The 27790-nt window shown below is 39.6% G+C and overlaps 1 protein-coding gene across 1 annotated transcript in view; it reads left to right on the top strand.

The window, feature by feature from the left end:
* Positions 1-27790, top strand: part of LOC136676786 (deleted in malignant brain tumors 1 protein-like) — a 62523-nt gene that overhangs the window by 10681 nt on the left and 24052 nt on the right. The window contains 16 exon segments of the mRNA XM_066654008.1: positions 8114-8419; positions 8580-8882; positions 9805-9864; positions 10217-10531; positions 10647-10805; positions 10935-11030; positions 11952-11991; positions 12856-12902; positions 14367-14429; positions 14901-14963; positions 15084-15152; positions 15330-15398; positions 15499-15561; positions 15668-15730; positions 15902-16013; positions 17613-17662. Of these exon segments, the coding sequence (XP_066510105.1) occupies positions 8114-8419; positions 8580-8882; positions 9805-9864; positions 10217-10531; positions 10647-10805; positions 10935-11030; positions 11952-11991; positions 12856-12902; positions 14367-14429; positions 14901-14963; positions 15084-15152; positions 15330-15398; positions 15499-15561; positions 15668-15730; positions 15902-16013; positions 17613-17662 (1878 nt within the window).

The following is a 27790-nucleotide window of genomic DNA, read 5'->3' as shown; positions in this document are numbered from 1 at the left end:
CCAAGACTTTTGACAAGAAAGGTAGCTTAGAGATTGGTCTAAAGTTATTGAGGACTGATGGATCTAGGCCAGGCTTTTTTAAAAGAGGCTGAACAACTGCATGTTTAAAACAAGAAGGCACAACACCATTAATGAGACTGCTGTTTATTATGGACAATATACTTGGACCAACTGAAGACAGCACATCCCTAAGAAGCGGCGTGGGGAAGACATCCAGGGAGCAAGTGGTTGGTCTCATATGCAGAATTAAATCGGTGAGATCCGACAATGACATGAGCTCAAACTGACTTAGGAATGCAGAACGCATAGGTAGAATAGAGGAGCCAGGTGCCGGAGAAAAGTTAAGTGTCCGTAAACAGTCGGTTTTGGAAATGAAAAACCTCGTAAATTTATCACATAGATCAGAGTTTGCATCAAGCGTGGGTGAAGCCGGAGGGTGCAGTATCGTTTTAATTGCATTAAAGAGAATTTTAGGACGGTGAGAATGCTTGGCAATGGTATCGGCAAAGTATTTAGCTCTGGCTGCTTTTACCACATGCTGATAATTATTCAGATATTCATTAAGAATTTGATAGGAGATTTGGAGTCTATCTTTCTTCCATTTGCGTTCTGCTTTCCTACATTGCTGTCTGAGTGCACGAGTAACACTGATGAACCATGGCTGAGACTTTACTTTAAATCTTCTACTTTTAAGTGGAGCAATTTGATCGATGATACCAATGCAAGTAGAATTAAACAGATCAGTCAGCTCATCAGTATTAGTGCCAAAAGGGGGATTTTCCATAATACAAGCTGAAGGAGAGGTTACATAGGCGGCAGAAAACTGACTGGCTGTATGGGGTGTGATGGAGCGTGTACAATGATATACAGGCAGAGTACTTGTAGGAGAAGAGCATGGAATTAGAAGGTCAAACAGGACAGATCTATGATCAGACCAACATATATCTATAATTTCTAAATTGCTTACTGAAAAACCAAAGGACAAAACAAGATCCAGAGTATGGCCTTGCACATGTGTAGGACCAATAATGGACTGAGTCAGGTTAAAAGAATCGATAAGTTGTGAAAATTCCCTGACCAGTGGTTTAGAAGGAGAGCAAACATGGATATTAAAATCACCAAGAATCAGGACTTTACCTGTACTAGGTAAGGTGACAGACAGAAAATCTGAAAATTCTTGAATGAAGTCCTTGTTAGGTTTAGGAGGTCTGTACACTAGAGCACAGAGTATAGGACACGACAATTCCACTTTACACAGCTGTATTTCAAAACTTGAATACTCTCCTGCAGTCAGTAAGCGGCATTTAAAATGGTTTCCGAAAATTGTTGCAAGCCCCCCTCCCCGACCGGTAGATCTGGGGGTATTAAAAATGTACAGTCTCTAGGAGAAAGCTCAACAAGGGGGCTTCAATCGTCTATAGTTAGCCAAGTTTCCGTCACAAATAGAAAATCCAGGCAGCGGGAGATGAAGAAGTCATTTAGTAGAAAAGTCTTGTTAACCAGCGATCTAGCGTTGATCAGCGCTACTTTAACTGGTACCGGTTCAGAAACTGATTGTGTAACATTGTTCAGGGTTGAGTGAGAATACACCAGATGACGGTGGTTACCAAAATTGGCACTATTTCTTCGACCCCATGGTCTCATTTGATAGCGGCGGAACGCTGAATATATAGATGGAATAGACTCTTCATTGGTAGTGCATTGAGATACAGAGAGCGCGGCCAGATCCCCGGTGAATGTAACGAGGGCGTCGGGCTATTCCCATAGCGACAAAACGCGCATATGTTTGAGGGGGCAGTGGAGCCTTGGCCTTCAGATGCAAAAGCTCCGACGTCGTATAACGCAGCATTTCACAGTGCAGGATAGCGGGGTTAAATAGGCCGTAAAACAAACCAAGCAGGACACCGATCATCAGATGTATATCCACATAACACATCATGGATTCCCCGTGAGTAGGCTCAGCCAAAACAACCAAACCACGTTAGCCAGCAAACCACTAAACCAGGAAATGTAGTTAGAACTACATACCTGACAGCATGAAGCAACATAAGGTGAACGCTAATTTGCAAACACCCGAAGAATCACACAGGTGTAGAGTGGAGCAGGGCAGCGAGGGCTCGTGTTAGGCTGGTAGATAAAAACTCGTACAGGTGAGACGAAAATATCCAGGGAAGACTGTCCAGAACTGTAATCCGTTCGGTTGTGGAAAAATAAGGTCAAGCCACCAAATGTCAGGAACAAACAAACAGACAAACGAAACACACCGGAGAGCAGCGGCAGACAGACACGCCAGCGTTCACTCAGACCGGAAGTGAGAACACACACTTTGTTGTAACAGTGCTTCTTGGCAATATACCTGTTAATTTCCCTTTTAAATGGTGCCACATTTGTAAGGAACATGAATCTGTGGGATGAGGCTCCTGTTTGTTAAATTAATATATTGTTAAATTGTCAATACGTGTTGTTTCTTCAAACTTCAACCATCCAGTACGTCAGTGGCAAAATAAGCTGTTTGTCATTGGCAGAGAGGATTTGGCAATTTTTTTCATGGGCGCAACCCACATACTCAGCTCTACTGCTCATCCCACAAATGCCCAAAAATAAAACTTTTATCTTTTAAAAAAAGATTTATTTAGAAATACAGATTTACACTGGAATTCTTTTAATTTCAAATTGTCCAGAACAAATGAAACTTTAATATAAATGAAATTTAGAAAGAAAATAAAGGCTTTTACTGTCACCTCAGGTATAAAAGTGGATTCAGGCCTCAGTGTCTAAAACTAGTGTTACTGAGAAATACATTTTCACACTGGATCTTAATGAATAAAATCTTATACAGGACACATACACCTTTAAGAAAAGTGACTGGGGCTGAAATCCACTGATATTCTTTATTTGTACAAAGACCTGACCGACTATAAACAAAACAAAACAGTTGTAATAGAGAGCTGTACCTAATAAACTGTCAGCTGAGTGTCCAGAAATTTGTAGACAATCTTCTAATGAGTGAAGTCAGCTACTTTAAGGTGGAGCCACTGTGGACACAGGTGTTGAGTTGTTGACACAGTGTGTATAATCTCCACAGAAGAGCAGTGTCTATAGAAGAGGACGCTGTGGAGCAGCTGCACATGAGCGGTCACCAGGCCCAATGCCCAGCGTGGACTAGAGGAGTATGAAGCATTTTCCTCGTTCTCTGAAGTAACGGAGGTCCATCAAATACATTTGGGATGAGATTGTGATTCAGAATTAAATCAATATCTGACCTCACTAAGGCTTCAATATCAGAATGCCATCAAATACTCACAGAAATGTTGCTACATTTAGTGTAAACACTTCCTGAAAGAGCAGAAACTGATAGCGAAGCGAAGGGGAACAAACTCCTCATTAATACCTTAATTTCAGAAGAAACGTAAGATAAACAGCTGTCCCCTGCTCTTTTGTCCCTGTAGTGAATGTGTGGCTGCACTTCACAGACATTAGAAATCCTCTGGCTCCATCTTGTGGAGAAAACTGATTCCTACAGGGATTGATCCACAGCGCTTCTGTAAGACCTTATTTATCAATGTGAAAATACAAGTGTTAAAGTAAATGACAGCCGTTAAAACACTGTTATTATTACATTTCTTACATTGTGAATTATTCTGTTTATGTTTATAATTATATTTTCCTTTAACTGTATTCTGTTTCTCAAAATAAATTTAAAATTTAAATAATTACACTTTGCTAAATTCTGACTAGATTTATATAATGGATTTGACTGAGTTTAGTTTATTTGGAGTGTTTTTGAATGAAAACTAATAGTTTTGAGTATTTTTGTTTGTAACTCAGAAGGAAATTAGTAAGTTGTTTTTCAGACTGTATTTATCAGGGTGTGTGTTTATCAGAGTGTGTGTTTATCAGAGTGTGTGTTTATCAGTGTGTGGATCAGCTGTGTGCAGGTGCAGCATTAAAGCTCTTCTCCACTGGAGTGTTTCCTCTCTCTGAAGTCAGTCTCCTGTTTGCTGGGGACCCTCTCAGCACACTGCCGTCAGCGTCTCTCCTCACACAAAGACAAACACCTCGAGAACCTAAGGAGGAGTTCTGTCCATCAGCGTCACACTCTTTTGATGAAAATGGAGAAAGAAGAAAATGCCTCCTCTGATTTGTCACTGAAATGTTTGATGATTTCCTCTTCTCTTTCTAATAAGGTAATAGTGAGTGTGATTGGCGGCTGGGGGAGCTCTCTCTCTCTCTCTCTCTCTCTCTCTCTCTCTCTCTCTCTCTCTCTCTCTCTCTCTCTCTCTCTCTCTGTTTCTTCAGTCTCTCTGGGGGAGTGGAGGTGAAGTGTGTTCTGCTGCTGAGGTGAATGGACTGTGTGCAGGTCAGAGGGAGATGGACAGTTGTGTGACTCTCATTCTCCTGTTCTCCACATTCACTCTCTCCACAGCTGGTGAGTCAATCATTTTGACCAGTCTGAAATATTTAGCATGTTCCAGGTTTGACGTTAAATACTTTTTAAAGTTTTTTCATCATCTGTTGTTAGTGTAGTATTTTATTTTTTTGTCTTTTTTAATCTAAAACAGAAATTAATGTTTTAAATGGCTTTTATAAGTAACAGATGTTTAGTTTTGTATGTGATTATTAGGTTATTTTGATTAAATATTTAAAGAGATTGTGAAGTTAGTGGATAGTGGCAGTCACTGCACGGGAATATATATGGTTTATAATGATGGACATTGAGGTACCTTTTGTGATAGTTATAATGATTACCAGGAAATGAAATCTGCTGCCGTGGTGTGGAGAGAGTTGAATTGCCAAGAGGCTCAGGGTATTCCTTGGTTTGGTCCAGGATCAGGAAAGATGTTGAAGGATGTCAAAGCAGATGCTTTACAAGTTAATAAATGCCGGCTCTGTTTATTCTGTTATTAAAAATCATTCCAGTGTTAAATTCTTAAAAGGTCATAGATATCTGCTAGAGTCTTATAAAATGAAGGACATGAATATCTTCTACTATTCCAGGAATACCTAAGACCAGATGTTGAAACAGTGCTTTGAGAATTTGATTGAATTCAGCAATGAGAACATTACAATCCCCTGGGTCTGATGTTGAATTATTAGTCTTGGATCAGAAATGAGACTCCAAATTTTCACCTTTTTACTGGACTGAGTTAATCATTTGAGTGAACACAGTTCCATGTGACATGCTGATGTCTATTAAGCCAGTCATTACTGTGATTCACTTACAAATATCTTCATTTCAAAAGTGTGCCTTCTAAGACTTTGACTAATGAGAGAGCAGCATTCTGCTCCAGAACATTTCATTTCATCCCATAACTTTCTGTTCAGATACAAACTGTGTATAAGCAGCAAATGTAAGAAATAAAGATGTAAGCAAGTAAGAAATTTAAATATAAATAAGATTAATAATTCCAAATTAGGCAGCATGGTAGTGTCACACTACACAGCAGGTAGTGTCGCAGTCACACAGCTCCAGGGTCCTAGGGTTATGCGTTTGAATCCTGCTCCAGGTGATTGTCTGTGAGGAGTTGGTGTGTTTTCCTCGTGTCCATGTGGGTTTCCTCCGGGTGCTCCGGTTTCCTCCCGCAGTCCAAAAACACATGTTGGTAGATGGACTGGCAACTCAAAAAAAGTGCCCATAGGTGTGAGTGACTGTGTGAGTGGGTGTTGCCCTGTGAAAGACTGGTGCTCCTTCTAGGGTGTGTTCCCTTGCAGCCAGTGATTCCGGGTAGTCTCCGGACCCACCGCGACCCTTAATTGGAAAAATAGTTACAGATAATGTATGAATTCTAAACCAGATCATTCTATTAAGGTTAATAAAGGGTCATAAGACATATTCCCTCAGAATATCACTGTACTCACAGAATTGTGACACAAAAGTTTAAAATGTTCAGTTAAGCCAGGGGTGCACAACATACGTCCCGCAGGCCAAATATGGCACAGCAAAACTGTCAATCTGGCCCTCCAAAGGAAGTGCTAATCATTAACGGCTAATAAATAATAATAAATAATGCTGCCACCTTAAACTAATTTCAATTAATTGGGCAATTTGATGAAATTTTGCCATCTGCTGTTTACTTCCAAAGTTTTGAATCATTCTCCTGCCCGTAGTCATCACAAATCGTCACGATTCAGTATTCATCAAAAACTGGGCCAACAAAACTAAAAGTGACTGCTAAAATGGAAAAAAACTAGTTAATTCAGCAGTATCATGTCTTTGTCCAAACCAAGTACGAGTAAAAAAAGAAAAGTGAATCTCGAACATAGGAAATTTAACCCTGAATGGACATCCAAGAACTTTTTATGAAACAAGCAATGGTGTTTTCTCATGTCTGGTGTGCTTGGAATGTGTGTCAGTGGCAAATGCATATAATTTACAGAGGCATTATGAAACAAAACACCCAGAACTCTGCAATCTCCAAGATGAGACCAGAAAGCAAAAGACTGAAGCACTAAAAAAGCAACTGGCGAGTCAACAAGGCGTGTTTGATATTAGACGAAAAGAGTCCAAAGCGTGTACCATTTCTAGCTATAGAATTACTAAACTTGTAGCATAATCTGCTCACCCCTTTATCGGTGGTGAATTTGCTAAAGACTGTATGTTGGATGTTTGTGATGTACTTGGCCCAGAAGCCAAAGATGCCTTTCGTCGTGGCAATGTTTTGAAAAGATTTTTTGCACTGCAAAATGAGATCAAGTTGTTTCTAGAGCAGAAGGGAAAAGACACTTCAGTCATGGAAATCCCTGACTGGATTGCTGATTTAGCATTTTTGACAGACCTAACTGGACACTTAAATGATCTTAATTTGAAACTGCAGGGAAAAAGATTGATTTGCCACTTGTTTGAGGCTCTTTGTGCATTTGAAATAAAATTGAATCTTTTTGCAACCCAGTTAAAGAAAGGAAATCTTACGCATTTTCTAACATGCCAAGAGGCCTTTGCTCACAAGAACTATAACTGGAGTCGACACAGCTGTGTACTTGAAGACTTAAAGCAGACATTCGATGCAAGATTTGGGCAGTTCAGAAATGATCAGGCTACACTCCGAGTACATGCTAATCCATTCTCTGTGGATACTGAAACTGTACCTGGTGAATTACAACTTGAGATAATTGAACTGATGTGCTCTGCTACAATGAGAAGTTAGCAACGGGAGATGACACTCCTGGAGTTTTATCAATCTCTGGACATGGAGCAGTTTCCAAATCTCTTTGCATATGTACAAAAGTGGATTTCCATGTTTGGAAAGAAATATTTTCCTTCATGAAGCTGAATAAATCTCCCCTGTGAACAAGACTAACTGATGAGAACCTGCAGGCAGTGCTTAGACTTGCAACCACTTCACTGGAACCTGACATTAATCAGTTGGTGTCAGAAAGGCAATGCAATATCTCTCATTGAGAAATATTCCTTTTCTTGTAAGTACCTGATGTTATGCAATACTAGCACAGTAGCACACTGTATTACAAATTTGTGTGGACAGGTCTGTAAAAATGAATTTGTGGCCTTCTGATGTAGGTGTTTATGTGAAATCAGCCCTTGGTTAAAAGAATTTGTGCACCCTGAGTTAAGCAGTCATTCTCCTTTCTTCTCAATGCAGACTGCGGTTGTCTGGAGGGAGGGAGTGTGAGGGGGAGGTGGAGGTGTACTTCAGTCAGGACTGGAGGAGAGTTCTGCTGGACTCCTGGAGAGTGTCTGAAGACTCTCTGGTCATAACCAGAAGAACAGTCATGCATTTCCAGACTATCTAGGGAGAGTCTGGTGCCATTCATTACTTAATGTGGCCAAGAACTGCCTACTACTACAGGAAAAGAAATTTGACAGACATGCAAAAAGAGATGTAGATTAAGTTCGGACCAATAGCAGAGGCAGTACAAAACAATACACTGAAGTATGTGTGGATGTACAGAGAGCCAATCAGAATGCAACTGGCAGTTGAGGCCAGGACAGTGCATTGAATGTATCAGACTCATGTCAGCTTGTGGCCGGAGCATCTGTGGCTGAGATTAGCAGAAGAACAACTAAGTCAGTCGTGTTTTGGAATGATTTGTTGTGTTGAATTTTGATGTGGGTGTATGTTTTAATTCAAAATTTGTGTTTTGATTTGAGATGTAGCCGTCAGACTGGTGGGTTCTGGAGGAGCGTGTGCAGGAAGGCTGGAGGTCTTTCACAGTGGCTCATGGGGGACAGTGTTTGGTGCATCGTGGGATATTAAGGATGCGCAGGTGGTGTGCAGAGAGCTGCAGTGTGGAGAGGCCCTCAGTGCCCCGGTACCAGCCCGGTTTGGACCTGGAACTGGACCCATATGGCTGAATGAGGTGCAGTGTGAAGGGAATGAGGCGTCTCTGTGGAACTGCAGATATCAGCTGTGTGAAGAGAACAAATGTGGACATGAGGAGGACGTAGGAGTGGTGTGTTCAGGTAAATTCCTGCTATGATTGTTAAAATGTACAAGTAAGAAAGTTTTTTTTTTCTTCAATGAATATTATGAACTGAATCAAGTAACACATCCTGAATCATTCAAAAAATGAGTATGTTACAAAATAAATAATAAAGTCAGAATAAATCCTCTTCCCCCCAGAGTATAAGCAGATCCGACTCACTGGGATCTGTGAGGGGACTCTGGAAGTGTTCTACAATGGGACCTGGGGTAATGTGTGTGTAAATGGGATGACTGAAGAAACAGTGAGTCTGATCTGTCAGGAGATGAAATGTGGAAGAACCGGCAGTGAGACTTGGGGCACAGCGAGAGTGGAATCAGCTCCTAACTGGCTGGATGATGTGAAATGTAGGAAACAGGACTCCACTTTGTGGCAGTGTCCATCGTCCCCCTGGGGTGACAACAGGTGTAATCATAATGAAGTGGCTCACATTACCTGCTCAGGTAGGCAGTTCTGCTTTTTATATGCTGCCCTGAACAAGAGTCTTATATACAGGACTTTTATATATAAAACACATACATACATAACTAAGACTGTCACTGTGATATATTATCCCAGAAATAATTGCAATAAACGATATTGTCATTTAAAGACATTTTACTCCACTGACAATGATAAAAGCGTAAAAATTTAATTACACCCCATTAGAGCAATGAACATTTGGCAAAAATATAGTTATTATGAACATTCAGACATTAATTCATTGTCTGTAGCCACATATTCAGTTCAGGGTCGCAGTGGGTCCAGAGCCTACCCGGAATCTCTGGGTGCCAGTCCTTCAGAGAGTGACACACTCACAACTATGGACACTTTTGAGACGTCAATCAACCTACCAACATGGTATGGACTGTGGGAGGAAACTGTAGCACCCGGGACCTTGGACCTGTGTGACTGCAACACTAACTGTTGCACCACTGTTGCACGCTACTTTAAGACACTGAGATTGGAATTGAATGTTTTGGTTTTTTTTTAATATTATGTGCCCCAGAATATAGAGTAAACCAGAAAACAAAACAGCGCCACAAAACAATGGGCAATACTGATGTCAGAAAATGTCCATATATTTTACAACACATCAATAATGTAATTATTGTGACAGCCCTAAACACAACATTAAAATGACCTCTAAGAAAGCAGAAAAGGGGGCAAAATGTATGCAGAGCAACAGAAGGACTTCAGTCTGTAACTGTAGAACTACACAGTGCTCCTGTACTGTGGTACAGTGGTGCTGAGTCAGTCAATGTAGAAATAAGGAGGGAGTCATAATGTTATGGCTGAACAAATGTGTGTATAAATATAATAGACATATATATTTCAGTAGATTACATTTTCCAGTGTCTTTATTACTGTATATTCTTATTCCAGACAAGGGAAAATCACCTGACCCTACATGCTTTTTATCTCCACACCAGAAACAGTGCTCATGTAAGACATTTAAACACCAATTTCAGTATTTCAGTTAATTCTTAATCTTTGCCTGTTTTCAGACAAGAATGTGTTATTATAAGTGAAACCTCTCTCTTTATATATGACCTTTAAGATGAAACCTGAATTATGTAATTTGTTTTTTATTGATTTATTTTAATCTAAGACCATTATTGGCAAAACCTCTATACATGAAACTGAACTCAAACATAAATGTAAAAAAATCTATGAAATGTAAATATAAATATCACTAAATTATATTGCTTTGGTTGATCATAATACAATATATTTATGGAATATATTCTGTGTTTAGATTGGTTCATTACTTTTGCTGTTTCCTCGTGTTTTGTAGATCAACTGCCTCTCAGACTGAGTGGAGGAGAGGGAAGCTGCTCTGGGAGACTGGAGGTGTATTATAATTCTGAGTGGGTGTCAGTCTGTGATGATCTGTGGGACATCAGGGACGCTCACGTGGTCTGCAGGCAGCTGGGCTGTGGGCCGGCGCTGAGGGCTGATGGGAGTGCTGTGTTTGGTGCTGGTGAAGGGAATTTCTGTCTGAACAGAGTGAAGTGTAGAGGGAATGAGATTCACCTGTGGGACTGTCCTCATTCCCTGAAGAGCCACACTGACCGCTCCCACAGACAGGACGCTGGAGTCACCTGTGCAGGTCAGAGACCACTGGAGTTAGGAATTTCTGACTTCAATCAAAAATATATATATCTATCACATTAACTGTTTCAGACAGACAGTTCAGAGCTCTACTTCTTTATCTTTATTTCCAGTTGGTGAGTCAACAAAGAGGACAAACAGTCTTTGGCAAACTCTTCTACCAGCTGTGCCCTCCATCTATCCAGTGTCTCTCTTGGTGCTGGGAGCGCTGCTCTTCCTGGCCTTAGTGCTTCTGTTTGTGCTGTTTTATCAGAATAGAGTGCTCAGGAGAGGTAGAGAGATTCAGAAATCATCTACAATTCACTTACTGTACATTCTCTAAACACCATTAGTCCTTCAATCTGTTATCAGTCTTCTCTTCTACTGACCTGGCGCCCTGTTTCTCTCTGTGTCTCTCACAGTGCTCTCTAAGAGGAGGCGTAAGACTGTGACTGAAGCAGTCTATCAGGAGATCGACCACAGACACATCACTAAAAGAGTCCCCTCCACTCAAAGAGGTCAGTGATATGTCAGAAATGTTATTGTCTTTTCTTGTTTTTTTCTTTTTATAATTTGCCCATTTTGATTTTGATGCCAGCAACATGTCCCAAAAAAGTTGTATAATGGAAAAAAAACGTTAATTGGCCATAAGGGTGGGGGTGGCGCAGCAGGTATTGTCACTGTCACACAGCTCCAGGATCTGGGGTTGGGAATTCGAGTCCCACTCCGGGTGATTGTTTGTGAGGAGTTTGGTGTGTTCTCCTCGTGTCTGCATGGGTTTCCTCCAAGTGCTCTGGTTTCCTCCCATGGTCCAAAAACACTTTGGTAGGGGATTGGTTACTCAAAAGTATACATTGATGTGAGTGGGTGAGTGAATGTGTAAGTGTGTGTCGCCCTGCGGAGGTCTGGCTCCCCTTTCAGGGTGTGTTCCCGCTATGTGCCCAGTGACTCCAGGTAGGTTCCAGACCAGGTTACAGACAATGAATGAATGAATAATTGGCCATAGGTACGTGACATGATGGGATTAAAAAAACGCACTGAGAATGTACTGAAGGCTCTTCGGCTTGAAAAAATGAGTTTTATGAGAAAATAGGCGGGCATGTACCGAACAAAACCCAATGCTGATTGGAATGTGATACTTAGAGATGGGACAAACCATATGGCAGATCTTGGTTAATACATAGCCATGAGATTTTACTGTAGTAGAATGAAAGATAAAAAAAATTCCTCCCTTTCCCTTTTGGTGGTGCATTGCCCCATCGCCCTAATGAACGAACCACTCATACATACATGGGTAGAAAAATATCCTGCATTTACAGATTTGCTACAGTTGCAGCAGTAAATATGGTGCAAAATACATTTAAACACTTATGGTGTTTGTTCAGTTCAGTCATGATAAATACAGTCAGAACTTCATTCACTGTGTTCTTTCATTCAAGGGGGTGTCTCACTCACACTCACACCTATGGACACTTTTGAGTAGCCAATTCACCTACCAACGTGTGTTTTTGGACTGTGGGAGGAAACCGGAGCACCCGGAGGAAACCCAGGGACACAAGGAGAACACACCAAAATCCTTACAGTCACCCGGAGCAGGGCTCGAACCCACAACCCCAGGACCCTGGAGCTGTGTGACAGTGACACTACCAGTTGCGCCACTGTGCCACCCCAATCAGAACTCAGTACTGAATATTTTGTAAGAGACAGTAAAATCACTAACTCCATTTTGTAACTCCGTAATGCAGCAACGTTCATCTGCAAATACTGGTGAGCTTTGTTGTCCCTGATTTGTGAAATCTTATGATGCCTTTTTCCATGCCGAATCTACTTATATTACACACCAGCATTTTCATAAAGCCCTATTCTGGCAGGATTTGTTTTACATGGGGAGCTGGAGTAATTAATTTTTCCACAAGACGTCAGTCATGTTTAGGTGGATACACACTGGATAAGAAATCTCTGTGAAAATAACAAAGATGGGAGTGTATGGAGAGACATTAGTCCCAAAATACTTTACAAATGTGTAAATGTTAATCCACAAATTAAACACAAGTCACAAACATGTTTCACTATTTACAAATGAATACATCCCAATCTGTGTCTCACAGTCTGCAATTTATATAAATACAGTTAAATTCATAAATTCATGTGTTTGGTTTTTCAAAGATATCATCATTTTTTGTGAAAATAAATATATTTGTTTAATTCAATTTTTTTTTAATTGTTTATATTTGTAAAGTCAAAGTCTAGAATTTAAAATGTATTTGTAAATTGTTGAATCTGCATTTGTGGATTTAGTCACTCGCTTGTTTTCCATGACGATTTGTTTATTTCCTCTCGCAGGTTGTTGGATTTTGAGACTTTCCTTTTGCATTTCACTCGATCCAAATGTATGGAGTGAATTTTGTGTCAAAAGCAAAAATAAATGCAAGCAAAATTCAAGCAAAGCAAAATTCCTAGAATCAAGAGCAGAAAGTATATATTGTGAATGCAAAACAGAAAAAATATATCAAAAGTATATTTTTAAAAATTATACTTGATTACCTTTTTACTCTTTTTTTCCGGTCAGGTCTTTTGTTCTGGAATCTCTCTTTGCTGTTTTCTTAGGGTTACTGGATGACTGGTGCTTGGGGCTTCCAGTGAGACATCACAGCCTCTAATCATTCTCCACTTTTTTATAATAAGATGAAATAAAAACATGCACTGAAAATGTATGTACACAGTTGTTTCTCAAGCCAATTTTATTTTAAAAAAATCATTAAAATCATAGTCCTAGAAAAACTGTTCAAAAGCATATAATTCCCATAAAACACTATTAGTACACAAGTATTTAAATAAAGTGTAGGTTAAGGCCTTTTTACAACTACAGGGGTGCTTTGGTAATGAACAATATGAGCATCTGCAATATCTACAAATGATTTAGCCATTAATTATAACATTTGTATCAACTATTTACCTGCTGCTGTGTACTGAGAAAAGCTCATTCCCCCATTTTTTAAAAGGCTTGAAAGCTGGTAGGGTGGGTGTGGCTAGGTCCTAGAGGTGGTTTCAGAGCACTCATCAGTGACCAATGGAGATTCTAGGTGAACACCTTCCTCTAAGACCCTGCCATACGTGAAATTTGTTTCAGAACTCAGAAGCAAAAATAGATAAATAAATAAATGCAGTGGAAGCAAAGAGAGATTCTAGAAGCAAAAGACCTGACCGGAAAAAATAAAAATAATGAAAACAAAGAGTGGGAAAATACAAACATCAGTATCAAATAAGCGCAAATGGTAAAAAAGTAAAGATGTATATTTTAAAATACTTGGTACGGAGCCCCTAAGGTGTCATGTTGGGTATATTTAGCAAGCCGTGGCCACTATATAGTATTTTGAAGCTTGGACCAAGGGACCTGCATTTGCAACGCATACAAGTTTGATTGGCATAGCAGCTGAACAACTACACAACTAACCTTTGAGATTAAGTCTAACACCAGATTGAAGTTGGTTAACGTTAATGCACATTGCCTTGAGGTTCATGGATGACATGGAAAAGCAATGCAAATTAGAGAACTTTCTCCAGGAGAGAGATATGGAGGAGAATCAAATAGCAAAAATGGTGGTAGGATATATATATATATATATATATATATATATATATATAATTTTGTGGCCTTAAAATGCTATATAGTGGCCACGATTTGCTAAATAAACCCACCATGTCACCTCAGCGGCTCCATAGTTTTGCATTCATAATATATACTTTCTGTTCTTGATTCTAGGAATGTTGCTTGCAGATTTATTTTTGCTTTTGGCACAAAATTCACTCCATAAAAACCCCCTATTCATGACTGTACTTCTCTCCTCTAACAGGGAGTATCCTCTCTGAAGAACAGCGTTCAGGATATGAGGATGTGGATGAGGAGCTGCTCTCGGGTGAGAGGATCATTGTTGGTTAATTGGTCAGTTTGGGCCGTACAGAGAGGGGGGATTAGGGTGGTCTCATCTCTGAAGTGCTTTTATTTCATAATGGCTCCATATTCTCAGAGCTGGACGTGTACACAGTGTTGAAAGCTGATAAAGTAAAGCCTCCTGCTGTTATTGTCTTGATTTGTGGCTGAGTCTTGACATGTCTGGCCCAGACTGAAGGCCTAGGTTTAATAATCCTACTTCAGCACTGGTGTAACATTAGTCTCTGGGGGATGATCCCGCTCTTTTGTTTTTAATTGTGGAAGTAGTTTGTTGCTTTGGTGAATGATTCTGTTCATCTGTAGAAAAGTAATTCCAGACAGATTTGATTTCCTTTAGAATCTTAATAGAATCACTTACTGTCGCTCACAAAAGACGCAGAAGAGACGTAGAACTCTGAAATGACGCTGAATGAGGAAAGTTTCTCCTTGTTTCCAGCAAAGTCAGTGACTGAGGAGAAGGCAGAATATTATGATGATGCTGCCCCCAGTGGTCTGATAGGTGAGCTCCTCTCTTAAATAATCACATGCATTTTGTTCTGTTTCCATTAAACCACAGTGTAAAACTAGGACTGCTCTGTTTGTAAAGTCTGTGTGTTTTTATTTGATTTTGGTGAAACAGAGAAAGAGGACACAGCAGAGAGCTATGATGATGTCCTCACTGCTGGACAGATCTCTGAGAGTGCAGCAGGTGTGTGTGTGTGTGTGTGTGTTCTGGTTTCTAGTTTAGAGAGAAAAGTAAGTAAGTACGCAAGTGCAGTGAAATAACTTTTCACGCTGGTTTAGATGCAGTCGAATAGTACACACACAGTTCAGAGAACATCTTTAAAAGTCCCCACCACTGTTCTTTAAACGTGTGTGTGTTTAGGAGCAGAGGACGTATCAGAGAGTTATGATGACGTCATCAGCGCTGACCAGAACTCACCTGGAGGAACAGGTACGACTTGTAATGGAACAACACTGTAATCTCCAACATGAACACAGTCACTGATGATACTGGGGCTGACTTAATGTCCTCTGTCTCTACATTTGGACAGAAGACATGACAGAGAACTATGATGATGCTGTTCCCACTGGACCAAGCTCCAACATTATGACAAGTAATGTTTTCTTCATGTGGATAAATAATGTTCAACTGAAGCTTCAACACAGTCCCAATGTCAGCTCTGTTTCTTCTTGTTCTCATTGATCTCCATGTTGGTGCAGTGGACGCAGCAGAGAGCTATGATGATGTGGTCACTGCTGGACAGGATGGAGGAGGGGGAAAATGTGAGTGTCTGATCTTGAGCGACTGGGAGTTTAAAGTCAGTGTGAATGTGGAGTCGGCTCCTTTTCCTTCTGTATCATGATGTATTTCTGAGTGAAACGCAGCGTCAGAGTCTCTGTCTCTGAGCGAGCTGAGTGTCCTCACTCAGTGATAATAATGGATTGATTTTACAGACTATGAAGACGTGGAGGAGGAGCCTCAGACAGAGATGAATCATGTGACTGAGAGACCACACCCAGTGTCTTTCCTCAAGAAACTACATTCAAACCTCTTCAGACGCAACAAGTGATTCTGTTATAGATCAGAATTCATATTTTAAAGGAATATAAACATTGTTTATTGTAGCTTTACAGATCTCAGAGAGGACAAGGTGGTATTAAACACCTCCAGGAGTAAAACACCAGCCTCAGTGAGCTACACTCTCAATACAGATGTGTTACAACAACATGCAGTGTATTATTTTGAACACATCTGTATGTCCAGGTCAGAATGAGAGTTTCTTATGGTGTAAGTGTGTAATGTGTGGAATCTGCTGCTGTGGTCTGAGAGATAATTCTGTTCTCCTCTCTTCTCCAGATGTTGAGCAGCAGTAGACCACTGGACACTTGATAACTGTTAATCTGTCTCTCTCTGACTCTGTGTGTCTCAGAAATGATGTGTTACAGAATGGAAAATAGATTAGACACATTACAGAACAGACTGTATATTCCTTTACCATTTTATTACATTATCTTTGTACTTTTTTATTGTGAATATTTAGTAATTTCTAATTTCTTACTGACCTGTCCTTACTGAACACACTCCTTAAATAAATGAATCAAAGTCAGTTTGGCTCATTGGTCTTTTTTAAAATGATTAAATACCGGGTGATCACCACTGGGGGCACTGTAGACTTCACCTCAAGCGGTACATTAGGGACAGTGCTGTGTTTCACAGAATCTCCTCTTGAAGGCGCTTCACGTCGTCTCTTAATAAAGTGGTAAATGTTACAGAGCGCTGTGTTTCACAGACTCTGCCTCATGAAGTAAATAAAAAGTATATATAATAATGTCTAAAACTTGTTATATTTAAGACTACTATATTATTATTGAGAACTGGATACGCGGTTACAGGCAATGAATAAATGAATGAATAGAGAAATGGCTCTTGAATTAAGGATTTTTTTATTCATCTGCTGTAACCACTCCATCATATTCAGGGTCAGGGTGAGTCCAAAACCTACACAGAAAAAATGCAAAGTGTGAACACCCTGAACAGAACAGTAGTCATCAGAAAGCCTCATACACTCACATTCACTCACATACACTTTCACAGTCACTCAGACCTGTGGACATTTCTACACTTTTCCCCAGGTTACTTTGGTAAAATCAAGAAAAACAAATCTACACTTTTACATACATCCACTCAGTGTGCAGTAGTTAGCTCCGCCCACTCAAGGTGGATTTATAAAGAGTGTGTCAGTCTGGGCTGATCTGTAAATGAGGCCATGCCTATCAGAACAGAGCTTATTTACATATATCAGTAACAGTAACGGTCTGTTTCCTGGATAAACAGTATAAAATCAGTGGATTCAGGCCTCAGTGTCTAAAACTAGTGTTACTGAGAAATACATTTTCGCACTGGATCTTAATGAATAAAATCTTATACAGGACACATACACCTTTAAGAAAAGTGACTGGGGCTGAAATCCACTGATATTCTTTATTCGTACAAAGACCTGACCGACTATAAACAAAACAAAACAGTTGTAATAGAGAGCTGTACCTAATAAACTGTCAGCTGAGTGTCCAGAAGTTTGTAGACACTCTTCTAATGAGTGAAGTCAGCTACTTTAAGGTTGACACAGGTGTTGAGTTGTTGACACAGTGTGTATAATCTCCACAGAAGAGCAGTGTCTATAGAAGAGGACGCTGTGGAGCAGCTGCACATGAGCGGTCACCAGGCCCAATGCCCAGCGTGGACTAGAGGAGTATGAAGCATTTTCCTCGTTCTCTGAAGTAATGGGGGTCCATCAAATACATTTGGGATGAGATTGTTATTCAGAACAAAATCAATAGCTGACCTCACTAACGCTTCTTTATCAGAATGCCATCAAATCCTGACAGAAATATTCAAACCTTTAGTATAAAGCCTTCCCCGAAAAGTATAAGCAGCAAACGGGGGACAAACTCTTCACTAATACTCTAATCTCAGAAGAAACGTAGAATGAGCAGCTGTCCACAAACTTTTGTCTCTGTAGTGAATGTGTGGCTGCACTTCACAGACATTAGAAATCCTCTGGCTCCATCTTGTGGAGAAAACTAATTCTTACAGGGATTGATCCACAACGCTTCTGTAAGACCTTATTTATCAATGTGAAAATACAAGTGTTAAAGTAAATGACAGCCTTTAAAATACTGTTATTATTACATTTTATACATTAGAGTTTATTCTGTATGTTTTTATAATCACTATTATCCTGTAAAGTGCTACATGTGTTAAAAATTAATTTATAAAATCACATTTTCCTCAATTCTGACAACATTAATAAAATGGTTTTGACTGGGTTTTGTTTATTTGAAGCATTTTTGAATGATGAACTAATATTTCTGTGTGTTTATGTAACTCAGATCATTTGTAAGTATATGAGTTGTTTTACAGAGTGTGTTTATCAGAGTGTGTGTTTATCAGTGAGTGGATCAGCTGTGTGCAGGTGCAGCATTAAAGCTCTTCTCCACTGGAGTGTTTCCTCTCTCTGAAGTCAGTCTCCTGTTTGCTGGGGACCCTCTCAGCACACTGCCGTCAGCATCTCTCCTCACACAAAGACAAACACCTCGAGAACCTAAGGAGGAGTTCTGTCCATCAGCGTCACACTCTTTTGATGAAAATGGAGAAAGAAGAAAATGCCTCCTCTGATTTGTCACTGAAATGTTTGATGATTTCCTCTTCTCTTTCTAATAAGGTAATAGTGAGTGTGATTGGCGGCTGGGGGAGCTCTCTCTCTCTCTCTCTCTCTCTCTCTCTCTCTCTCTCTCTCGCTCGTGTTGTTACCTTTTGCTGTGTTGTGAAGATAGGTGATGGAAAAGAATCTCCGCAGACACGGTTAAAAGTGTAAATACATCTTTATTTACCAAAACAGTGTCTTACGGGTTCTTAAGGATCCCGTGAGAGGGTGTTCAATTTGAGCGCTCCGATCATCTCTGTCCCGTGTCTATTTGTCTCTCTCCCACATCTCGCTAGGACTCAATCTATATAGTTCTTCTCCTTTCCAAATAAGGCAAACATAGAGAATAGTTTACATTTGCATGCACTTAAGGGAGGGTGTAAAATTAATAGTGTCCTGCCTCACTGACAGCTTATCCTAAACATCCCTCTCTGTAGCGCACATACATATGTTCAGCCATATGCTCTAAAAAACACACTGAACATTTCTTAATACTGTCTTATGAGGCCGTCTGATAAATATACCTCATAATTTCCTCCCTTCGAGACTGTTAAAGTCTCGTAAAAATTTAAGCAACCCATACATGCAAATGTCATAACAAATAAGTGATACCTTCCTACACACAATTTTAACATCACTTGCATTATGATGTAACAAAATTTCATGGAGTGTGAGGGCGAAAAACCTGCCAGGCAGCCATCTTTCTTGAAAATCCTTCAAACATTTTAGACAGGAAAAATTCCCTCAACGATCCCCTTCTGCCAAGGCGATCACAAAAGTGTACTCCAGTCCAATTAAATTTATTCTATATGTGTAGGGAGTTGACTTAAGTAAATGTATATAAAAATCTCAGAAAACAAAATCAAACCAATGTCCAAATTCAGGCTGGTCGACCCATCGGACCTTCCAGTGGACCTGTCCCTACCTGACACACCCCTTGGCCCTAACATCGATAAAACAAACAAAAACTCTGAGATTTCAATACACTTACACAGATTACATTTCATCAGTCTATAAATCTTCATAATAAACAGTTGTTACAATTTTTAATATCACTCATATAATAGTTTATCACTATCAAAGATTACTAATAATAAACAATTCAATAGCATTTTTGTCTTCTGATGTGATGTTGATGACATATTGAGCTTCAGCAAGTCTTCACCATTCTGTTTCAAAGTCCTTCTGTTTTATTGTCCTCTTTTGAGTTTTTGGATCCCTATAGCATTTCAGGAATCTCGAACAACCATCCTCCCTTACAGTGATCTTCCCCCCTTTTCTTTCTGGAAGAAAGAAACAACAGCCAGTATCTTTTGCAAAAATGACAGATGCAAATAAACATCAAATAAAACTTTAATAATAGTAACATTAATGGATTAATACGTTTTATAAGCTACAGTGTATACTTCATCCTACAATCATTTTACTTGATTACTAAATAATAAACCTAACAAAATAAAAGATAATGTCATAAGTGAATGGAAAAATATATAATAGTGGATATTCAAAATGGATATCTTTCTACCAGGTTGTTTTCCAACATTTCCTCCTCATGTTTATCTGATTCGGTTCTACTTAATAATGGCATCTGTACTTGATTTCCAGGCATTACAACTCCAACCCATTTCAAAATCATAGCTTTTGCACAAGTTAACAACAGTGTACAAAAACAAAACATTATACACACTGCTAAAAGAGCTGCTCCAAAAACTTAAGCCAACATTGCTCCTAGTGGTCCTAATTTCTCCAATAACCAAGCATTCACAGACCATCCAGCTCCTTTTGATGGACCAAACGCCTCCTTTATATGCTTCAATGCTTCTATAACACTAGTCATATTATCAGAATTATCCGGAATCAAAGTATAACAGGCATCCCCTGTTAGATTCAAAGCTACACATAAACCCCCTTGCTTAGCTAAAATGTAATCCAGAGCCATGTCATGTTTCAACAAAGTTAATCTGTGACTTTTTTGAGTATTTGACAAATACTGAAACCCTCTTATTGTTTCATTAGCAAACCCTTGTAAAGTGTACGTAATATTATCTATATGATCTGCTAAAAATGTCACACCATACCATGGGAATAATCCTATACCCCATTTTTCTCCTATACTGATTCTCCAATGATATGCTTCCAAGTTATGAAACTGAGCCATTTCCCTTTTCTTTCTTCTCACAGAATTCCCTTCATCAGTTGCTTCAACTTTTTGGAGAGTATAAACCTCATAAGGAAGCTTTAATGTTGCCATATAACAACAGCCTGTCCACCCATATGGTAGAAATATGTATGCTTTATCTCCACAAACCCACCAAATATCCTTAAAATTTCCTATAGTCACATTTACAGGCAAAATGTCATACTGCACCATTAATGTTCTACTCTGTTTGCTATCTGGTGTATGAAAATTCACTTTAAACAAAACGTCCTTAGGTTTAGGCTCTTTAAAATTCATCTTATAACGAGCACAATCAGATATTCCCATAAACATCCCCTGTCCATTGTGAGTATCATTGGAACAAAAACAGTCTTTAGTCTCCACAGATTTTACTTCCATCGCATCAGGCCGTGCTGTCAGTATATTTTCATGCTGATTAAGGAAATTCACATATGGTAACTTCATCAACCAAGTACAATTTAATCTAGGTCTAAACAAATGCACTGATAAAGCCATTATTATATCTTCTTCAGAGTTTTGCTGATATATTAACCACGATAAAGCATAAGATTGACACATAGCATGCAATGGTTCTGGTACTGTCTCTAAAATTGATGGCCATGTGCTTGGTGATGGAACTTTCACCACACATGGACCAGTCAACCTCGTACTCATTCTTACGGAATGGGTTATTTGCTGAAACCATAAATTTCTAGATGCCCATGGGTCTGTGATTTGTAACACTGAAGAATCAAATCCATATGCTTTCCATTTTGCTTCTCTTTTCTGTAATGCATGGTAATGGTCAGTCATTTCTCCAGATGTCCAGTCAGAATCAAAAAACTCACTCTGCCCTTCTAAAGTGATTTTCTCAGTGGTTACTAAACCCTTTGAATCCATGTCTTCCATTGGGTTTCTAGCTTCAAAAGTCACTTGACTGATATTCACTTCATGCTCCATATTTAACTCTGGACCCTGTGTTATGTTTATTTCCTTCTGCAATGGAAAGAACATTACTTCTGGAGTCTGGGTTACTTTTACAACATTATGTGATCTTGTTATTTTTCCCTTTTCAACAGTTGTGCTAGATTCAGATGAACCCAAAACAGAAGTCATCATTGGCAGTGTAGTACTATTCATCTCCTTTAATGGCATATCTAAAGTAGTAATCCGATTAGTTACATTATTTCCTTTACTTATTTCTGGAGCTAAAGTAATTGGCTTAATTTGTTCTTTAGTAACCTTTAAAGTCATTGCCATAGTGGTTTGGTCCTGAACTCTTTTAATAGATGTAAAAACTTCAATAGGACTCTGGTCCTTTATCATCACTATCACTGTACGAGTTATGTACCCTTCTCTCCACACATTTTGAAATGGCACAAACTTAAGCTCTGGTTCCAAATAAGTACAAGTGTATTCCCCTTGATCTTCCCATGTAACATTACGTAAAAGAATTGAACAATCATCTCTAACTCTGAACCACCTAAAGGCATTAAACAAAAGATACTTTCTCTGGTCATGAGGCAAATGATCAACTTCAGGTCCTGTTAACACCACTTTTTCACCACGACTATTTTTCCACTCAGGAGGACTATTACTCCCTGTATTAAATCTTCCACATTTACAGGGAAGATGAACTGCTTTACCTAATTTAGCTTTAACCACTGTCTTGAAAGGTGATGACGTTGTTGAAATTATCAAAGGCATTAGTGTAGTTAGATGTGATCCATTTACCCCCTCACTAACTTTCGACACTGAAAAAGTAAAATTCTTTAAAGTTTCATTCTCTTTAGTTCTCATACCGTTTAGGTCTAACCTTTTTCCGAACTGGTCTTGGACTCTTTTCTTGATCCAAGTCTCTGAACTGTTTTGAAATGGAATTACTTCTTTCTGGAATGGGACCTGCTGTTTCTGGGACATATTGAAATTCAATTTCTCCAAACTTTTTGTCTCGTTTACAATCTGCTGTGTAATGTCTGGCATCATCAGAAATATACACAGAGTCATCAGCATCATCCAAGCCAGGGACAATCTCCTCTTCAGGAGATCTACTCTGGTTTGTTTCTTGCATGTTATTTTCAACTTGTTCTCCCTCATGTTCTTTTGGTTCTCCTGAACCTGCAACCTCTCCTCCCTTTGAGAAAGGCTCCTCTTCACTTGGTGCTTTAACACAGTGAGATAAATGATACCACGTTGGAGACCCCTTGACTTGAACTGCCGTTCCAGTACTGCGAACAACTTCAAAAGGTCCTTCTCTGCGTTCGTTATACCATTTTCTTCTAAACACCTTTACAAACACCTTGTCTCCAGGCTGCACTGTATTCTTCCTTTGCTCATCCAGTCTCTCCTGCTCCTCCTCTTTTCTTTGCTTTTCTGAAACGTATGTGGATATTCTTTTATGTAAATTAGCTAAGTATGAAACATATGCTCTCATGTCATCTTCTAAAAGAGCTAAACTTGGACCTTTCCCACTTGTACGCAAACATGGCGTTGGCATTCGTCTGCCTGTCATCAACTCATGAGGAGTCATGTGTAAATCACGCAGCTCACTTGAGCGACAAACCATTAATGCTAATGGAAGGGCTGCTATCCAATTTAACCCTGTGTGCTGACAGATTTTAACAATCCGATTTTTCAAGACACCATTCATTTTTTCACAAATCCCTTGACTTTGCGGATGGTACACAGCTCCCAGACGCTGTTTAATTCCCAATTTTTGCAAAATTAATTTCACCGTTTTATCCACAAACTCTTTCCCATTATCGGAGGATATTCGATCTGGAAGTCCCCACCTGCTTATGACTTCTCTACACAAAAACTTGGCAACCTTTTGTGCATCCTTACACTTAGTTTATGTCCTGTTTCCTCACCTGGTGCACTAAGAAGAATATCATCCATGTATTGAATGACAGTACTTTTTAACTTCTGATCTACCCCAACTAAATCATCTTTCAATACTTTATTGAAAATGTGAGGACTATGTTTATATCCCTGTGGTAATCTCTTATACTCATAGAATTGTCCCTTGTAAGTAAACCCAAATAAACCCTGACTTTCTACACTTAGTGGAACACTAAAAAATGCACCACATAAATCTAATACTGTGAAATACTTTGCATCCGGAGGAATTTGGGCTAACAAAACATGTGGATCTGGCACTTCTGCTGGAAAATCTGCTACTACTTCATTTACTGCTCTCAAATCATGTACTAAACGATAAGAGTTATCTGGCTTCTTCACAGGCAACAAAGGTGTATTACTCTGCGGATTCTGTGTTATCTTCAGAACATCTGCCTTCACAAGACCTTCAATTTGTGGTTCGATCCCTTTGATTGCTTCTTCATTCAAAGGATACTGAGGCTTCCACGGAGGTTTTGTTCCTGGTCGGAGTTCAACTTTCACTGGTTGAGCTGACTTCACAAATCCAATGTCAGTGCTATGTTGTGACCATAAACATTTTGGAACACATCGCAGCATTTCCTCTTTCAAAGAGTTTGAATCCATCTTCTCATTGTAAAGTGATTCATGTGTCATCCTGACGACTTGTGGCTGTCCTTGTCCTTGAGCAGTAATCATAATCTTAATAAATCGCTGATCTTCACTCCTCCAGATGGAAAGATTCTCTTTAAGCGGTTTAAAGACAACTTCTTCTGCTTCTGCCATCATTTCACCTATTTGTTTCTGCTCACAATCTTCAGACACCAGCAAAGTCACATGTGGTACACTTTTTCCCATCTCAAACTCTTTATGCAAGTAATCATTTTTGTCTATCTTCATAGCAGCTCCTTGTGGTCCCAAAATTATGCAACATGAACGTAATTCAACTTGCTTTGGTTGATGACTCAGCCATTGTTCTGCATCTGATTGTTCAGCATCCTTAAAGTATTTCAGTGTACAATGAAATGGATACTCTGGAGTCTTTGCATCAGGCATGTTTGCTACAATAAACTTCTCCCACATCTTGGCTGGTTCCAAGAATTCTTCACTGAGATTTCCAATCCAAAATACTGAAGAAGCTTCAGTCTCTGTTTTCATCATCAGTTGATCAATCATTTCACTCGGCACTTCCACCAGGCAGCCGTCTGGTGTGCATTTTATTGTACAGTTCAGTTTGCACAAAGCATCTCTTCCCAAAAGTGCAATAGGTGTATGTTCTGATACCAGTATGGGTATTGTAGTCTTCAGATGTTTATAGCAGAGCTCAATTGGTTCTGTGAGAGGAATCGGCTGTTTTACTCCCTCAAACCCGATTGTCCGAATCATCTGACCAGACCTGGGGAGGTGCATAGCATCTTCAGGCCGAATACAGGTGAAAGCAGCTCCACTATCTGCCATCATTATCAATGGTCAATTATTTATTTTCACCTCTATTGTTGGATCTCTCTCCGGCCCTATTGCTACCAGCTGACACCTCCCACACGAGTTCTCCGGGCATCCCTAGAATCCTGGTTCCGGGCCCCTATAAGGGTTCACAGGTCCCTTGATTGACCTTTGTTGTCCTCTGAATCCTCCTCTGAATCCTCCTCTAAAGTATCCCCTGAAGTTTCCTCCTGGCCGGTTGCATTCACGAGCAAAATGACCAAACTGTCCACAATTATAGCACACTTCAGGAGGCTGCTGAATGTTCAGACTGAATCTTCCTGGTCTTCCTCTTCCTAGATTTCCTTGACTTCTTCCTCTCCATGTCTGCACCTGACCAAACACTGGCTGTGGCCAGGGAGTCACTGGAGCAACTGATGCTGACTGGCTCACTTGAGGTTGAGTCTGATCCAGATGTGGTCCTGGCTGATTAGGAGGCTGACTTTGTATGACTACAGCTTGTTTCTTTTCTTTTTTCTTGTTGTCCACCAGTTGTATTTGGTTCAGCTTTCTGAGGGTCTCTTCATCCTGTATTTTCTGATCATGTTCCTTCTTTCTATATAGCTCCACTTGATGGGCTATATGATCTGTATAGACACTCTTTACCATGCTTCCGAGACCCACTACTTCTGCCAGTTTACTTCTCACTGGTAAGGGTAGTCCCTTCTGTAATTTGGCTCGCAAAATTGACTGTTCCATCTGATTTTAATCTGGATCATTTCCTGTGACATTTCTCCATACCTGATGGACTCTTGACACATAGGCTCTTGGGTTCTTATCTTCTCCCAAAGGCTCAATCAGGATATTGTCAGGATGCACATTGGTTGGAAATGAATCTTTCAATGCTCTCCACATTCGACCTCTGATTGCAGTAAACAGCTCTGGATCATTAACAGCAGTTCTTACATATCGTTCTAGGCCCGCTTTCTGTAGAATTTCTTCCATGGCTGGAACTCCCAGGAGATTTGCTAAAAGTCTCTTTATGTCACCTATTGCTGGCTGCGTTCCCACCAGAAGCTCTTCCAATTTTGAAATCCAAGGATGTGCTCCTTCTTGCAAAGTAGGCAACTTTTCCATGATATCTGATATATCTGTATTTTGCCAAGGCTTGTATTCCAAATTCCGTCCACGGACTATCACTGGACACATCTTTTCAAGTGATTTCCCTTTCCTTGGACGCAAAGTGTATTGTCTTTCAGATTTTTTAGTGTCTTCATTTTTCAGATCCTCCTCATATGTCTGCAACTCTTTCAGTTGTGTCTCCAGTGAGCTAGAAGCATTATCTAAGTTCAATAAACATTGGTCTATACTTTTTTCTACTTCTCTCAAAGCTCTTCGTCTGTCTTCTCCTCTTGTGCTGGATGTTTCAGGAAATAATCCTCTTTCAGAGAAAGATCCCTTACTCTTCCATCCATCATCACTTTCTTCATTCTCTGTTTCATCAGAACTTCCATCTTTTGAGTCCTCTTTCCTTCTACTCACATCTCCTCTTTTTTCTGCTTTAGCTAGCATTCGTCTGATGGCTGGGTCATATCCACCCATGGCCTCCTCCTGGTCACTCAGATCCTCATCTTCAATGGTCCTCCTTCTCATTCTCAGTTCACCTCTAGTCTGCAGACGTCGAGTTTTCTTCTTGCTTTTGGAACTCGGATACAGTTTTATCGTTGTCTCTGCTTGTCCTGTTTCAATGATGCATTCATCTTCGTCTTCAATGTGATAATTTCCCCCTTGACTAATCACTGGAAGCTGAGGATAGGCTTTTTCACTTTTCACTTCCTTCTCATAAGGTGGTGGTGTCTTAACTGAGTCCACATGTGAAAAAGACACATTAACTTCGGCCATCTGTCTTTCGGTTTTTTTCGTAAGTTGGTTAATCGCGTCTACACTTTTCTCCCTCTTGTCCTTCGCTGCCTTCATCAGTTTCTGACTCTCTTGTTCAAATAACTGGAGAATGCCAAGCTCTATTTCTCTTTTTTCCTTTCGCTTTTCTCCTTGACGCCCTTTTTTCTGTCCTGCTTTATATGTTGATACAAGTACCTCTATTGTTTTAATTACATCTGGGTTAAGTGTCCCCTCTACCGGCCATGGTTGGTCCATGTCAGGCCATCGCTTATAAAATTTTTCTGATATTCTTGCAATGCCTTTTATTAAAGGATTATTTTTCTTAACTATATCAACAGGAGTAACCCCTTTTGAAACATTAGTGCCCACTTTTAGCATAATAATGACTAAATATGTTCCCAACTTACACTTATTAATTATTTCTCTCCCTTTTTTCCTCTGTTTATATGCCACTATATTACCACAATCAATAAAAATTAATCCCCAATTGAATTTGCCAACTTCAGAGAAATCAAACCTTAATATGCAATACAATTCACACCACTAAATCCCCTTTACTAAGTGATATAACTACTAAGTGCACCATAAACCTAGATTTATTAAACATTCAATAACTATAACTAAACTTGTAATTAAAGAATATACAAACTTATATAAGACTCAACAAGCACTTCTAAATATGATTACCACTAAATATTTGCAACCCCATACACTTATAGCAAAGCTTAGATCAGAAATCCCTTTTCAAATAATAATTTTTCTTCATAAACCACGTTGTTA

Source organism: Hoplias malabaricus, chromosome 2, assembly GCF_029633855.1.
Source record: "Hoplias malabaricus isolate fHopMal1 chromosome 2, fHopMal1.hap1, whole genome shotgun sequence".
Classification (NCBI taxonomy): Eukaryota; Metazoa; Chordata; class Actinopteri; order Characiformes; family Erythrinidae; genus Hoplias; species Hoplias malabaricus.
The sequence above is the reverse complement of the archived record's forward strand: the minus strand, read 5'-3'. Positions and strand labels throughout refer to the sequence as shown.